The following is a 16,827-nucleotide window of genomic DNA, read 5'->3' as shown; positions in this document are numbered from 1 at the left end:
GTCTGAGGAAGCTACTTGAACTGAATTTTGTTTTAAAATAACCATTTTCCCTTCTCTCCCTTTTTAACCTGTTGTGAACTTTTAATGTATTTATCGTGCTGTAAAAGCGCTTATCAGTGCAACTATGCTAAAGGCACAGCTGAAGTGTCACTGGTATAGCAGCAGTTGGTCTGCAGGTCCACTAAGGGCCCGCTCTGGGTCTCAAACAGAGGGAAGGATCCCCCAAAGGGTTTCAGGGCTGAGTCATGACTCAATTTGTGGTCGTCCTTGGTCTCCTGTGTTGAAACGTGTCTATTGTGGTCTTGGTTTGGTCTTTTTTAATTTTTTTTTTTTTGAACTTGCACGTCGGTGTTACTGCTGTTTGTTCCGCTGGTCTGCTTGTCTGTTAATTTCGAGCTTCTTTTGAGACTTTTATTTTGCAACGTCGAGTTCCTCCACAAATACTGCAAATGCTCAAAACACAAACCCTCACCTCCCCCCTCTGACCCCCACTCTCTCTCTTTCCCTCACACACACTCACCCCGACATACACAACTATGCCCAAAAACTCATCTCACACCCCACAACTCCCACTCTGCTTTGCCGTCAGTGTGTCGTTTCTGTTGCTGACTCACTTTCTTGTTTTTTTGCAGTCACGGAAAGCCAGTGAGCAAGCAAAGAGCGTTGACAGTAAAACAGACAGCATAGGCAGTGGAAGGGCCATACCTATCAAACAGGTAAGCAGATTTTCTCATTTTCACCCTACATTTCTCATAGTTACCTGGGTAAGTATGATCCCTTCTTGTGACATTAGATGTTCTGTTCTGTTTAATGTTGACATGCTGTGTTAAACGTTTAATCACAGTGGCTAGGCAAAGTAATGTGTTACTGTAACCACTAGATGGCGACATAATACAACATAACAAATGTACCTCAACAGTACAAGTGTGGCTGAGCAGAAGTACAAGAGAGGAGAAGGCTGAGTGTTTAGACATAACATCAGAAAGGTTATAAAAGAAATGGCCCTGTTTAAGAATAAAAAACAGAGAGGTTTTCATTAAAAGGCACAATCGGTTAATTTCTGACCTCATAAATTGTTATCTTACGAATAATAACAATAAACATTTTGTGTGTTTCTATAATGACCACAACTGAAAATATAGGTTTGTTTTAATTGTATGTTTACAAACATGACCAATGCAAGTAAACTTATCACAGGTTCAGAAAACACAATACATTTGTGGACTTTTTAGCATTATTGCGTAGTATTGTTAGTCCATTTCTTCAAAGTCATGTCAATTAATTTGGGACAGATGATTCCAATCCTGCGATCAGTTTTGATAATAATCCTACATTTTGGATCATGGATTGCACCTTTTAATATAAAAACGTTTGGTCCCTGTGGAAATGTTATTATTGCTCGTAAGTGTGTGTGTGTGGGTAGTATTTTTGCATAAAAGTTAAGTCATGCATAGCCTTTATAATCTACTTTGACAGCTTTGATCAGCTGAAATTTATATTAGATATCTCAAAAGACATAATTGTCTTTACCCTGGCTATTTGTTTTTGAGGTAATTTCATAATCTGTTACACGTTGTTCCATTAAATATTGCACACTTCCTGACATCACAGTGATTTCTATTTTAACATAATTACATTTTTTTCCCATCATAAAAGTCTTCTTTATTATTTTTCTTTTTTATGTATTCATGCATTTCTTTAAACTACCAGTTGCATAGTGCAGAACACTGAATCACACATCTGAGCAGGGATCATTTCTAAAGGTCCGACTGTAACCGAAGGAGAGGTAATTGACACATTGATTAGTAATCACTCGTGATTATATGAGGGCTTTTGAAAATGGGTCAGCATCTTTATATTATCCTCTTTACCTGCCAATGATAGAAGATAATGTCCTTTTAGGAAAATGTTGAGCCCGACCTTCTCATTCCCTTTGAAAGAAAATTGCCACTGCTTGGGTCCAGCTGAAATAATGGCAGGGTGACGCTTCCAAGCCCCCTCACTCAATCAGAAAATGGCGCTTTGGGGGAACCAGTTTATCAGATACAGTATCTGTCGCTCGACCTGTCTGTCACTGATAGTAGACGTTCACGTAACAGATACAAACTTTTTTATTATATTATGAAATTAATGAAGCAGTGTTACGTTTCTTTTACATCAAAGTCATACTTAATTACACGCCAGAAGTTTAAATTATGGAAAATGGCAAAGAAATACCAACAAAAAGCAACATAGAAATGTAAAGCTTCATGGTGGCCATTCTACCAGCATGTAATTTCTATTTGATCTCTGTAAAGCTCTTGGTTTTTATATAGATTAGTGTAATTCCCTGCAGAAACTGGCAAATCTGGTGAGTGCAGATGAGCAGGAGGTTGGTTTTTAGAGATTAGAAAAGAATCCCCTCTGAGCAATCTTTACTGTAAACTCTCCCATTCTTATCCAACACATTATCTGAAGTCCTGGGCCAGTTTCCCTGAGTATCATGGCAACTTTTGACAAGATAAGCCACCCCCCTCTTTAATCTACAAAGGGTCTTTTTTGGGGGGGAGGGGTTGGCTATACAGATGTGGAGGGAGGGATGGAGGGGGGTTACTGGTGTGACTTGCTGATCTCCAGGCCAGTCAAATGCACAATCAAGGAGATCAAAGTGTCAATGTGAGCTTAATTACCCCCCACCCCCCCACCCCCTCACCCCATCAGGCCAAATTACACACCACATGCCCCCCCCCCCCCCTCCTACCGCCCTCCCATCTATAAAAATAGTGAGTGAGGGTAACAATGCACTCAGGAGCTGTTGGCAGCTCCTCAGCAGTGCATTCTTGCCCCATCACCGACACCCCCCACCCACCTCCAACCCAACACACAGACACCAACACACACTTTTTTTCCCCCCCATGTCACAAAAGACCAGCCTATCAGTCAGCCACAGTGGCAGGATGCAGCCTTTCTCCTGGTCGTCTGACAAAAGAAGGGACAGACACTATCTCCTCTGTGTAGATATGACAATTGTGTGGACACAGAGAGCGCGTCTGACGATCGGCCTGTTTCCTTATGTCGCCCAGGCTGAACACACTCATCTCTTTATATATGTGTGTGTAGGGAAGCACAGGGCTCCACACATGTTGCCGTTTGATGTCACACAATCATGTAAAGAGCACACTGCTCGATCCAATGTGGCGAACGATTGAACAATTATGATAAATTATCTCAAATCATTTGTCAAGCTTCCAATTACTGGAAGTCACGCTGTATGAAAGATATATCACAGCCATAACGGGCAACCGTTCAGATGAAACAACAGAAAAATGAGTCTGCACGTGTAAAGATTTTCACATTATTGTCTCAGTATCTTTATTGATCTGCTTCGCATTTCTGATAAATATATGAAGCTCCGCACTGATTGCATGTATAGATTTATCTATGCTTCAGTAAGGCCACGAGATGAGCAACATATTTGCTTGTAAAACATGCATTATAAAGTCGCCAGAGGCCCTGTGACTGGATCATTTACTCTGTATGATTAGAGAGCCATTTAAAAAGTGTTTACAGTTCTTTTATTGACTAAATTGAGAAGAGTCTGGGCAGTCAGCAACTTATTGATAGAAGGACACAATGTTTCTTCCTGAGAAATCATCACAAGTGTCAATAGATAAAAAATAGTTCACCAATCATTTAAATGCATGACTATTACTTTTGATCATGGTCTTTTTATTAAACAAAATAGAGACAACATATCAAATATACTTTCCTGCCCACAAGGACAAGATAATTTCTCTTTATTCTCTTTATTTTATTGCAATGCCCAACAAGTTATACTACTAATTACTACTAATACAAATGTATTAAGCTTCAGCTACACAGAGACAACAGTGATGTTGCTCTGATTCTCAGTGGCCTCTAAAGACTTTTTTTTTCCATTTTACGATAAGATGACAGTCTGCAACTTGATTTTAGTAGATTTTAGATGTAGTTGAGTAGATTTAAAGAAAATGTTTGAGCCATATTTTAAGTCCCGTTCTAATGAGAAGCTATAAACAGGCAGGTATATAGATACGATATGAAGAAGACCAAACTCTTGAGTCCCAGCATGCAGCCAGCAGTCAGTACTTGCCCCCCCCCCCCCCCCCCCTCTTTTTTTTTTAGATGAATCAGGGTTCGGATTAGGATGATTGTCGGCAAACAGCCTGGTGCCCAGGTCACCGAGGGTCAACTCTTCCTGATGTGTTAATCAGGATTAAAGCCTGCAGGATGGGCCTGGCTAGCAAAACTACCCCTTTAACCCCCCCTTTTCAGCTCACATACACACACACACACTTGCAGGCCCTGGCTGTAAAAGCACAAACATTGCCCCGGCTTAATCCCCTAATTAAGCGGGCCCCTCCTCACTATTTAACCCCAGAGAGCCTCCTGGCCCTTGCACTCAGCAGCGTTTGGTCACCTCCAGCTGAGGAACTGCATTGTTTACCAGTGGATTTACTCAGCAGATAAGGAAACCATCTGAGGCCCCTAAAAGGCCCCAGAAGATAAAGTAGAATAGAATAAGAGCCGAATGGGCTTTGAAGAGGGGAGATCACACTCCCTAATCCCAGGATTGAGAGGTCCTCCAGAGTTCAGCATGTTATGTGTATGAATGCAGGGAGGAGGTCTGGCAAATTGGATTGTCTCTCCCTCTGAATGGCCTCTGTGCCGGAGGAACTTGGCCAACTTTGGAGGTTCAAATGGTCACAATAGATAAACTAACATATCATTAAACCTGTCAGCCAACAGATTACAATAAAGAATGAAAGTTTAACAATAGCACCTTCAGACCACATCAAATTCCTTGTAATGTATGTTACTTGGCAATAAACAGTTTCTGATTCTGATTCTGATTCTGATTTAAGGGGATTTCATTACTATTACCGTTGGGTTTTCATATTTCTGTATGTAATCACTTCCATACTGTTTCATAATTGTCACTTAAAATGATGTTTGTTTGCTTTATGAGTCACCACAAAGAAAATGCTCATAAGGAATCTGTAATAACAATGATAATAATAATAATGCTGTTTTATGGTATTTAACATCCATAATGGCTCATATCATCCACCATGCTGCTTTGAGAAGAGCATATGCTCACCGTGATGCCTTGTCTCTTACAGGGAATCCTTCTGAAGCGAAGTGGCAAATCCCTCAACAAGGAGTGGAAAAAGAAATATGTCACACTGTGTGATAATGGCGTCCTTACTTACCACCCCAGTTTACATGTGAGTCTCAACCTCCCCCCTCCCCCTCCCTCTCCCTCTTCTTCTCTTCCCATTTCTTTTCCAATCGGCTTTATGTGTTTGTTACACTACTGTTTGTACTCAAGGGTGCTGCTGGAGGTTTTTAATGTAGGACTTCTTCAACCGCTGAGCGCGATTCTCTTGATGCGATTACACTCACCACAACTGCTGTAGTGAAAACTGGATTACAACCATATAGGCTCACGATTTCTACAGAGACTTATCACTGTATATAATAGCTATATTAGCTAAGCATGTGACTTTAAGCTTAGTGTTAAGAAACAGGGTGTCCTAGTGGTCATCTCCGCCGCCCCTACTCTGTGGTGCCCATCCCCGGTGCCGGGTAATGGAGACATGGCTGTGCTGCTGCGTGCCCGCTGCGCCCAGACTCCACGCTGGCTTGTATTTATAATGGTTCTCACCGCATGGCAGCAGAGCCTGACCAGCCTCCCACATCCATCTTTGTCAGAATCCCGCTGGGCCGCTAATACCTCTTAAACACTCGGCTGGCTGGCAGCAGACAGCTCAGGAGCCCGGTGCCACACTCAGAAATGCCCGTCTTTCTCCAAAAAAAACCCTTTCAGTTCCCCAATCACTCTCTGATTCTTTCAGTCATGTGTTTTGAGAGGTAATTTGGCAAAAGTAAAATGAAAGATATTGGCAACATCTTGTGTCTGAGGAGACAGCTCAAACTTTGAACACAAGCCCAACAGTTAGACGTGAACCTTGTGTGTGGCCTTGTTGCACTGACAGTGTGTTAGTGGTTTAATTTACAAGCGGTTATTAGTAGAGCAGTGCTGTGCTACAGTGATGTATGTAATTGACTGAACAGGCTATCTCTTGATCATTACAGCTATTACAGGTCATCAGGGCAATCTATGAATCTATGAATCTGTTGACTTACGGAGGGAGGTGAAATAAGGGAGACAGTTACATTAGCGCGGTAACAGCTCGAGCTCATTTTGAGCAGCGGAGCAGAGAAAGAGTAAGAAAGGGGAAGAGAGATTGAGGAGAGGAGAGAGGGAGGAAGAACGAGGGAGGGAGGCAGACTGAGAGTGGAAGAGGGGAACCTTTAATTTCGCAGTCAGCCAAGCCATCCACACAATCACCTTCTGTTAATTCTATCTGCTACATCAATTAAATTGTTTGTAGAAACTAATTGAATGTGGCTTAATCACACATCTTAATAGCTTTGCACGCTTCGATCTGGCTGTTAATTCCAGCAATAAAATGAAATGAGAGCGCTCACTGGGTAATTAGCGAGGAGGCTTGGGAAAGAAATGAGTGCTTTATGACACGGTAATAAAGCAGAGGAGCCGGTGGGGGGACGGCAAAGGCCGAGCTCGCCTCTATCTGGGTCTTTTTCTGCTGAGCCCAATGATTTTCACCTTGGCTTCCCACATTTGGGCAGTAGTCGCTTTAAACCAAATCAAATGCCCAAATTGAAAGAGAATGAGACTGTTTGCATTCATTAAGCCTAACATCTCGCCATTTGGAGAGACGGCGTGGGCACAGGTGATGTATAATGACTTTACAATCATTTTTTTTCCCACTATCACACACCCTTAGTGGAAGGTCTGAGATGGGTTGTGACTAATGGAGATGGAAATTGAATAGTCTTTTAATTTGTTTTTCTTCCATAATTCCTGGATTCTTGTTGGTCTGCTGTGTATAATCAGCTCCCTGAATTGAGGGAAATATTTGGAAATATTCGGACTCTTGAGTAGAGGGCAGACCTTTCCTAACTATTGTCATGTTCTTTTTTCCCACTTTCTATAGGACTACATGCAGAATGTGCACGGGAAAGAGATAGACTTGCTGAGGACAACAGTCAAGATTCCCGGGAAGCGACCCCCCCGAGCCGTGGCCACCGTCGCCCCCACTGCTAGTCCCAAAACCAACGGGCTGACCAAGGACCGCAGCACCTTGCAGCTGGGCATAGGAAACACAGGTACGGTTTACGTCCTTTTATTGTAACAGTGCTTCTTTTGTAATTTTCGTATTTAAGATACAGATTAATGTACAATTTAAGATGTATATTTTATTTTTTATATTTCTGACACTTCTGCCAATGTTATTTCTTGAGTGATTTAACAGGATTGGGATTGGTTCGTTTGTTTACTGTTTTAGCTTCAAGTTAAGTCAGAAAATATAAACTAGGAAATGACCCCACACGAAATATATGATTATGGATCCTTTACCGCCGATAAGAACAGCGCATTTTGCTTCATCAGTCTTGTGAAAACATTCGATGCGTCAAAGGCTTAAATGTGAAATGTGAAAACAACAGTTTGTGTACTAATTGCAGAAAGCACACGGGTGTATATAAAACAAGCTCGACAATCTATTGTAATCAGTAAAAGTGTCATCAAAAACAATATACAAAATATAAAATGTGAGCATGATGAAGAGCTGAGACAAACGTGCTGCTCTTATCAGCCCATAAAAATATGGAATCCAGGATACTTTATTTATACTGAGTGTGTTTTCACCGTCATAAACACGTGTGAGTACATTTTTTTGAGTGCATGTTCATCTTGCAGTTTCCAGCACCTCCAGTTCTGTAGTTCACATGGTGCTTTCTTTTTTACTTTCTCACTTGTAGTTGTGGTATTGAAATGGATACCACATAATAATAATTCAAACTTATATTGGTAAATTGAAAGGATGGACATATATTTCATTTACTACCCAAAACAGTAAACAAATCACAGGTATAATATATAATGGATACTCAATGATTATTACTGTAGTCATTTTCTATGTCCTCAGTTCAGAATTAATCATAAAAATGGCTCCCAACAGGTTAATTATCTACTTTCTATATGGTTCCTTCATGCAAATTAGCTGCCTCATAGTATACACAATGATGACTTAATGAGCGTCTATGAGAAATCTATTAATTCTCTAAATGACTAAAGAGGGAATTAAACATGGTGTTTAAACATCATGCCCCCGTTAAAAAAATATCACAAAAAAAAATTGAGGTTTGTTTATGTTGTACTATTACAACGCTGACCTAGTTATTTTTCATCCGCTATGGTTGTCGGGGTCACAGCAACAAAAACCAGTTTGGTCCTGAGCCTTGTGCCAGGGTTTCTCCACCTTTCAAGTTTAAAAATAGAGCTTCTTCTCCCAGCGAGCTGTGCCACCGGAGGCTGCAGAGAGTCTGGCAGGCTTATAGAGGGGAAGCCAGTGATTGGATTTAGGGGTTAGGATTAAGAGTAATTAATACTAATTAGCAAAGTGATCCCCGGAGGGAGGCGGGGTCCTTCATCGGCTGTGAAATGGGCACAATGTTTCCATCACTCAGGCTAAAGCTAACTGCCTGAGAGTGGGTACAGCGCCAAAGACGGGTCAGCAGGGACCATTAACACTGTCCAGGCAGGTTGCTGTTAAACCTGGCCAAGGTGCTGCAACTGCTGAACGGGTTAATCAGTCAAAAGTACAAAGATGTAGGAGTTTACAAAGCAGAGGACGCTGGATCGAGGTTGTTCCATCCCACAAACCGTTAACCTTGAGCGCTGGGTTGAGGGGAGTCATTGGGGCAGACAAAAGGGCCTTGAAAAACAGGCCAGACCAGGTTTTGGGGAAAGCAACACCAACTGTTTTGTTTTATCTCTTTTTATTTTTTCCAACCCAACAATGTTGTCTCCTCCTGTTGTTCGTTTCTTGCTCTCCTCAATGACAAATTCCCAGCATTTTCAGTTGCCATCCGTTTGTGCATCAGGGAACAATGTGAGGGAGATTTGCCTTAATCTCCACTTAGGAAAAGAAAGGTTACAAATCACATCAGGTCTATCTCTGGGTGGAGGACCCTCTTCTGATTATGTGATCGGGATTTTGATTTCATTAGACGTGCAATTGATGAAGGGAACAAAGGGGTAATTTTTCATTCACGGCGTCCAAATCACAAGCCTTGTCTGTGCCTTTGGTAATTCATTCATTCCTTAGATCTAAAGACCTTTATAATCACTGGGAGAAGAGGGATAGCGACGGAGAGAAGGAGGGGCGGAGTGGATGGGGGGGGGGGACGGGAAGATGAAGAGGAGAGGCTGAGAAGACAGAGAGTAAATGAGAGAACGCATGCGCCCACGAGTTTGCCGAGCGGGCCAGGTTTAATTCCTTCACTGGGTGCTGAGCGGAACCATTTTAAATATGATCCTCCCTGTTAACACGCATCCTGCCGTGTCACCGGCGACAGATACATTGTATCAAAGTATTAATGGGCCCAGTCACTTTGAATCAATCCTGTGGGGGAGAGAGAGAGGTGCATGTGGAAGAGGTGGAGGGTTCAGGAGAGTATTTAGCTCACTCCCTCCTGACTCTGTACCATAACGTCTCCAGCTCTCATCTATAGCACCGTAGAACCAGTGGAACCAGTAGCCACGTACTCACTGACCAGCAGGCCCTGCCAGTACCAGCACTGGTACAATCTGGCCTCTCTTTAGCACAATAGAGTAGTAATTCCTTTATACATAACCAAGTACTCATCCACACCACCCGTCATTTTGAACTGATTTAAAACAGTTTTTTAATGATATAAAAGTGGATATTGTTACAATAGTTATTGGATTGTCAGTGTTTTATGGTTATTATTTTTTAATTTTGTTTTACAGTAGGTTTGGTTGAATTTGTACTACTACCTGTTGTAGTGATAGAAGCTGGATGTTTTAACCATTTATCCAGCACTTTTAGCTGTCCAATTTCATAACTTTTATTTCAAATTACCTGAGCTCTACTCCTCAATCTTTCCATGTGCCCCCTGACAACTGTAGAAGTACCCCCGGGGGTACACGTACCCCTGGTTGGGAATCGGTGGTATAGGGTAATAGTTTGTATCAAGATCTGTTTTGTCTGCAGAAATATTTGTTCTAGCTTCAATTTTGTTTTTTTAAATTACCTAGCTTCATCTCTGAGGAAATGACAGCAAAATTTCATCAAATTCATAGTAAGAGTATGACATTACAGCAGTTATGTGCTGGAAATGTCTGCAAGCATCCTCTGACAATATGAAAACACATTATAAAGCCTAAATGAAGAAAAACTATTCTTCTTAATTTGTCCAAAAAGCAACATGTCTAAGAAAATAGGGTGCAATTGCCACACACAGGGTTAAAGTAGAAATCCTAAAGCTGTTTTAATGCATACAGTTTGTACATGAACGTCTGAGTGACTTATGTGGGGACTGGCAGCAGCAGCAGTATCGGGTGGAGGAGAGACATCTGGGCGTTGGTCAGGATGATGATGGTGGTGGATTACACACAGCCGCAGATGATGTGCTGCCCGGCCCACATTACCATGAATGCTTCATTATCCCACTACTTGTACATAATGGCAACAACTCCACGGAGGGGTCAGGCCTCGTCACGGCTCATCAACCCACTGACGGCCCGGCCTAAAGAGAAATGAGAAGCAAGGCAGCGCTGCTCCCCGCTAATCCATCGCCTCTACTTAACACCCCAGCCCTGGATAGCCTGCAGAACTCACTATATGGCTTTTATTATCTCTTCATACACACGACAATACAGTCAGCAAGAAATGTCCATAATGGTGCTTTGTACTTTTAAGTTTTCATTCATTTAAAAAAGAATTGCAACAGTTAACTATGAAATGTTTTGTTTTAGAAGTATCTGTGCCTCCTTGATAAGAAAAGTATCAGTTTAAATTTAGTTGAACAGGACTTTCTCCTTCTTTAGTGATGTTTTTAATTACAGTATCAAGACACAGTGGTGGAAGAAGTATTCAGGAAGTAAAAGTAGCATTACCACAATTTAAAAATACTAAAAGTGAAAGACCTTCAGAAAAATGTACTTAAAAGTATCAAAAGTGCTCATTATGCAACAGAATGGCTGCTGTCAGTGTTATATCATTCAATATTAGATCATTATTACTGATGCATAAAGGTGTAAGAAGCATTTTAATGTCGTAGCTAGCCGAGATGTTGTTGAGTATCTATAAAAGACTAATCCTATTCCTTGTATGTAAATTCTTAATTTGCAAAGTAACTGGGAACTAAAAAATGAATGTAGTGGAGTAAAAAGTACAATATTACCCTCTGAGATATAGCAGAGTAGAAGTATAAAGTAGTAGAAAAGTACCCTTATAATTAAACTTGTACAGTAATTGTGTAAATTTACTTATTTACTTTATTCATCGTCTACATGTCCTGTAGTTTCACAGTAAAGAGCTCCATTGCTGTTTGAGTTTTTACAGCAACAATAATAATGATACATTCATCAATAGAGACTAGACAAAATTAAGGTTTGGTGTATTCAGAAAATTACAGGAAATCGTCAATTATGTTTCTGTGCCTTTGTGAAACGATGCTTAATGTTTTTGCACTACAAAAGTAACAGTCTTTTTTTTTTTTTACTAAAATGCTGCGTCATAGTTTTTTATTATTCCAAACATTTATTGCCTTAAAATGTAATAACGCTTGATGTATTTGACTCTCAAATCACCCATACGATCACTAAAGTTGTCAACGTTCAGTATTAAATCGAATGCTCTGGGCCTCAGTTTGCAGTTGTCAGGTTCGTCGTTGTCAGTCCACCATAGTGCCTCTGCCTCTGCTGTAAAACGCACTGGAGTCAGGCCTGGCTGGAGCTGCGAGTACAGTGCTCCTTTTAATGCCACAAGCTGATTATTTCTCCACTGTAATTACATTATCCTCCCCTTTATGCAGGAGTGGTCTCTGGGGACTAATGGATACAGCCATGTATAATTCATTAATCATTAGCATCCAATTTGACAATTAGACTTGATTGTTGAATTTTAAATATCAATCGAAGTTGCTTTGTAGTTATCTAACAGTTTTTTTTGTTCTCTTTTTTTTTAAGGCGTCAAAGAGTCAAACTGCACACTTTTAGGTGTCACACAATTAGGTTATTAAACATTTATCTGTATAATATGGGGTCTGTGCTGGAAGCAAAATGACACAAATCACATTTGTAAATATTCCTTCTTTTTCAATTCAGTAATCATAAAAGCAACCAAAAGCATTTTTACAGAGCTTATTTTATGTATCACTTTTAAAAAAAATAAAGTTTCATATTTTCTTTTCAGTACCCCTACTCCTCGGCTCTACAACCCCCCCCCCCCACACACACACACACACACACCCTCCTCCTCTTCCTCCTCCTCTGCTCTGATTTCAGCATGCTAATTTAGTCAGTGCTCCTCAGCATGATTCCCTCGCTCTCTCTCCCATTCTCGCTGCGATTCTGCTCCCTCCCCTCTGGGACCTGAAGATTAATATTCCTGGGCCCAACAAGATAATTACTGATACTAATTAGACATGATTATGTGAATTTGATACACTTATTACTCTAGATAATGAGTAGGACATATTATCCTAACAAGCACCCGTGCCGCTTAGTTTACTTTACACACGACCCGCACACTATATTTTCTGTTATTGTCACCTCAATCAGAAACTGATATTCTCTTGTAATTATTGAATAAAAGGCCTTGATGTGTGATACCTGTAAGATGAGAAAGCATTGTTGAGAAACTCAGAGATATGGCTTGTTTTCCAAAACAAAACATCTGAAATTTTAACCTTTCGGTGTCAAATCGAGGTCTATTTACCTCCATTAAATTTTATTGTTTTTAGGATGTAGTTGTACAGCCTGTAAAGGAGTTATTGTGTCAACTTTTAGGGAAAAAATACTGTGAAAATTAACTTTTTGGTGGCAATTTCTTTTATAAACAACCCATCTTTTCTTGTAAATATGTTCTCATTAGTGTAACGTTGCTTTAAATTCAGCCAAGCTTCTTTTCAGAATAAAATCACACAATTATTGGAACAAATAATTGTATTACGCAGTTATATTCACTTAGATGCATTTTAAAGCTTAACGAGTTCATCTGACTCCCCTCACGTGGAGGTGTATCGATGAGTTTTTCAGAGTAGTTAGGGATGTGTTGTAGTGACTGCTCGCGAACAGGAGGGAAGGACCCCACATGGCGCAGCCTAGCCCATGAATTAGTAAAGAGAGCCAGGCATCCGTGGCTCGCCTGATTGGAAGTTAGGGAGAGAACGCCTGCTGACGCCAGTGGAGATCGATGTGGCAGTCAGAGGGATGAGGCGAGATAATTAGCGTTCAGAGTGTATCTTGTTAATTAAGGGCTAATTAGAGGCAGAGGCGGAGGGAGAGGGGTTTTGTGTGTGTCTGTGTGAGGGGGGTTGGTTGACAGAGGGATGTGCACAAATAAGGTGGCAGCAGCATTGCAGTGCTGTAGAAACTACTAAAAACTGTTAACTCAATTACACCATTATCCCTTCTTTGCTCTTTTTGTTTAATAAGTGCAGAATTCAAATGACTGTAGAGAACATAAGAAATCAGGATTCATTTTCTTGTGTCTGTCACTTGTTTTCCAGGCGCTCCTCACTCCAACAGCAGCACATCCCTCCAGACGGGCGGGTCGGTGTTTGGCGGCAGTAAAGATGGCATGCACCAGCGCTCCTTCTCCGTGTCCAGCGCCGACCAGTGGAATGAAGCCATCAACACCAGTACAAGCAGCGGAGCCCGTAAGACCTCCACCCTCACTCACCTTCTTCACCTTCACAATGCATAGTGCAGTCAAAATTCACATATTACTCCTGCAAAGACAAAGAGTGAATTAAAACAAAAATGAAGGGATCTGATCTAGAGGTGTGGTGCGATGGAGATGCCAGGTGGAACAAGCCTCATTTTCATGATTGGGTGATCAGGGCGGTGATCGCTGTGACCTTTTCTGGCTGCCGCTCTTTGGTAGAAGCTCCGTGTTCAGAGGAGAGGAACAGTGAAGGTTAACTTTCTGCCATCGATGCATCTCCACTTACTGCCTCCGTGTCACATTGCACCTTGTCACTGTACTTGAGTGAAGTAAGATAATATATTCACCATGCATGTCTACACACCCCCCCTCCACCCATCCTGTCTTTACCTTCCATCTTACACTTATGCCCCCCCCCTCGTCTGTTTTCCTCTCTTTTCTTCCGAAGAGGAAAATGAATGCTTTTTGTGGGTACCATTCATCACCAGTTATTTCCCTCTCTTTGTGGTTGGCAGTAAAAAAGCACTTAAATGCACATCAACAGAATAACAGTCATTTCCATGCATGTTTGCACTCTGGTAGTTCTCATTAGCACGGCGGCGGCTCCCCCCCTCCCCATGGGCTCCCAGGGGCCCCGGCAGTTTAAAGAGCGCACTTTACGAGCGCTGCTGGAGTCCAACTGCACGGCCCTCGTGGTTCCGCAGACAAGCCTGTCTCTCATTTGGAGCTGCCAAACGATCAATTCTGCCTGGACGCAGGCACTTCCATCACCCCCTACCCCCGTCTCCCATCAGCAGCATGCCCAAAGCAGAATTACTTAGATTCGTGGGGCCCTCAAATAAATGAGTGCGAGTGTGTGTGTGTGTGTTCTCGCTGATTTTTTTTTTTGTGTGTAGCTGTTTGTATGTGATTTTTTTCCACAGAGCATGTTTGCGTCTGTATTACAATGTGTGTATGAGAGAGAAAACAGGCTTCATACTGGATGTTTGTGAACGAGCGTTTGGCGGCCGGTCTGCAGAGGACAAATAGGAATTCCTCAGCGTTGTTGCTGTGAAAATAAGGAGGCCCAGTAGAATTTCCCATTTTCATGTTTGGTAAACTGAAAAGCCCTCAATATTAACATAGCTCATTAACCAGCATCCAGTCTTCAACTAAATCAGATCCACAATTTGCTCCATTATTCTACTTTCTTCAATTATTTTCATGCTACTCTTAAGGTAACCACAAATGAGCTTGAATGGGGCAAATGAGCTGAAAACAATAGTAGAAACGTTGTCAGATGATAGATATGTTGCTCGTCCTCGGGAAGGAGTGTCCCTGTAATCAGTGCACAGTCAGTGCAGACAGTTTAAGGAAGAAGAAGCAACATCTTTGCAGCTCAAAAACTTTCTCTGAATATCTTGTTTTTACGTCTCCTAACAATTTAAGGACTTGAATTACAGCAGCAGAATATGTCTATAGTGTAAAGTGAGACTGCACTATCAGAAAGCATAAACTTGATTGAAATGCGACCCCCTTATCTTTTATCCTAATGTGCCTTCAATAATCAATAGAGGGTGTTCCACAGTGAAGGGTGCTCATATTTTGCCATTTGAATTGACTTGAACCAAAGCCCAATCACTCCATTATCCTTGGTGAAGGTTGCAGGTTAACATAAAATGTGATTCTGAGATGCAAAAACAGCAGATTGATGATTCACTGGAGAATAATGCATCTTAGCCAGGTAACCATTTCCATATTATTTAAAGAATGTCCTCATTTGTAAACCTATTGAGCAAAGGCAGAAGCAGAGGTAGTAACGTCTCTTGAATATTGAGCGCAGATTTTTGATTAAATCCCGGCCCAATTTTTCTATTGCTTGCATTCATAAAGACACCCATTCTTAATGCACCGGATGCTTGTTTAGATCCTGCTCTCCTTGGTACACCTCAATCTTTGAACCTGAATTAAAAGCAAGAGGCTCAAACAGTCGTCTGTGCAATGTGATGGGCTCGCTGATGACAATGACTTAAGTCGTGGTCAAACTGTGAGTGATGTCACATTTCCGAAGGCAAAAGATTACTGTAGATCAGTGCTCTCTGTAGGTAATGATTCAATAATTAATTCAATATTATCGTGAGAAGATTGATATATCTAGGTTCACAGTTCTCATGGCCAGAAAAATATACAACAAGTTAGATTATGCTAAACTCGATTAGTCATTTTTAACAAACATTCACAGTTTATTTTTCTATTTCACTGCATTTTATGGGGGAAAAAACATTAATTATGAAAATAATTGAGAGATTAATCCATGAAAATAATTATTAGTTGCAGTTCTAATAGGAGGAGAAATATTTGTTACTATATGAGTTTTAATACAAAACATCATTACATATGAATCATTCTGCGCTTATTGTTACAATATTATTTCTGTTCATATTGCCCACCCGTAGCCCTCCATGAAAAGTTTGCATCACTGTCTTTTTTTTCTTCCCATCCTCCACGACGTTTATGCTGCAACTCTGTTCTGCTTTGTGGTAATTTATATATAAGTGCCTTTTCTCCTCTAAGTTTGCATATCAGGACGCAGGTAGTTAACGCACAGATAGCCTTTTCCTGTGGCACCGTGTTTTATACCTTGGCCTCCCGATGCGAGGGTGATAGCATGTGGGGCGTTTGATTTCTACGCCAGGCCGTAATGAAGTTTGACATTTAGTTTGGAGAGAGCAGCAGAGCGCGATCAGGCCTTGATTAGTACGCTCTAATTGAGGATAATAAGGGGGAGGCGGTGATTGTTTCTAATTTTTGCCATTAATTGCAGCCGTTGGCTTTGATTGAGGACAGGCAGGGCTGCCATGTCAAGGGGCCTGGTGGAATCATAGTGCTCCTCACCCGGAGCCTCTTGAATAACAATGAAATGCCCCCCCCCCCCCCCCCCCCCCCCCCACACACACACACACACACACACACACCCCCACCCCTCCTCTGCCTCTCTCTCTCTCACCCTTTTTTCATTCTCATTCATTCTCAGTGTTGC

General features: G+C 41.4%; 1 protein-coding gene across 4 annotated transcripts in view; it reads left to right on the top strand.

The window, feature by feature from the left end:
* agap3 (ArfGAP with GTPase domain, ankyrin repeat and PH domain 3) overlaps positions 1 to 16,827 on the top strand; it is a 68,672-nt gene that overhangs the window by 26,233 nt on the left and 25,612 nt on the right. For 2 of the 4 annotated variants that reach the window (XM_070918140.1, XM_070918139.1), the window contains 4 exons: positions 633 to 716; positions 5,142 to 5,246; positions 7,044 to 7,215; positions 13,651 to 13,800. In XM_070918140.1, the coding sequence (XP_070774241.1) occupies positions 633 to 716; positions 5,142 to 5,246; positions 7,044 to 7,215; positions 13,651 to 13,800 (511 nt within the window). Of the gene's footprint in view, positions 1 to 632; positions 717 to 5,141; positions 5,247 to 7,043; positions 7,227 to 9,343; positions 9,381 to 13,156; positions 13,179 to 13,650; positions 13,801 to 16,827 lie in introns of all 4 variants that reach the window. The other 2 variants (XM_070918142.1, XM_070918141.1) reach the window with 2 other exon arrangements.

The sequence above is a fragment of the Enoplosus armatus genome, chromosome 14 (genome assembly GCF_043641665.1).
Source record: "Enoplosus armatus isolate fEnoArm2 chromosome 14, fEnoArm2.hap1, whole genome shotgun sequence".
NCBI classification, from domain to species: domain Eukaryota; kingdom Metazoa; phylum Chordata; class Actinopteri; order Centrarchiformes; family Enoplosidae; genus Enoplosus; species Enoplosus armatus.
Note: the sequence above shows the minus strand (reverse complement) of the source record. Positions and strands in the feature narration are given on the sequence as shown.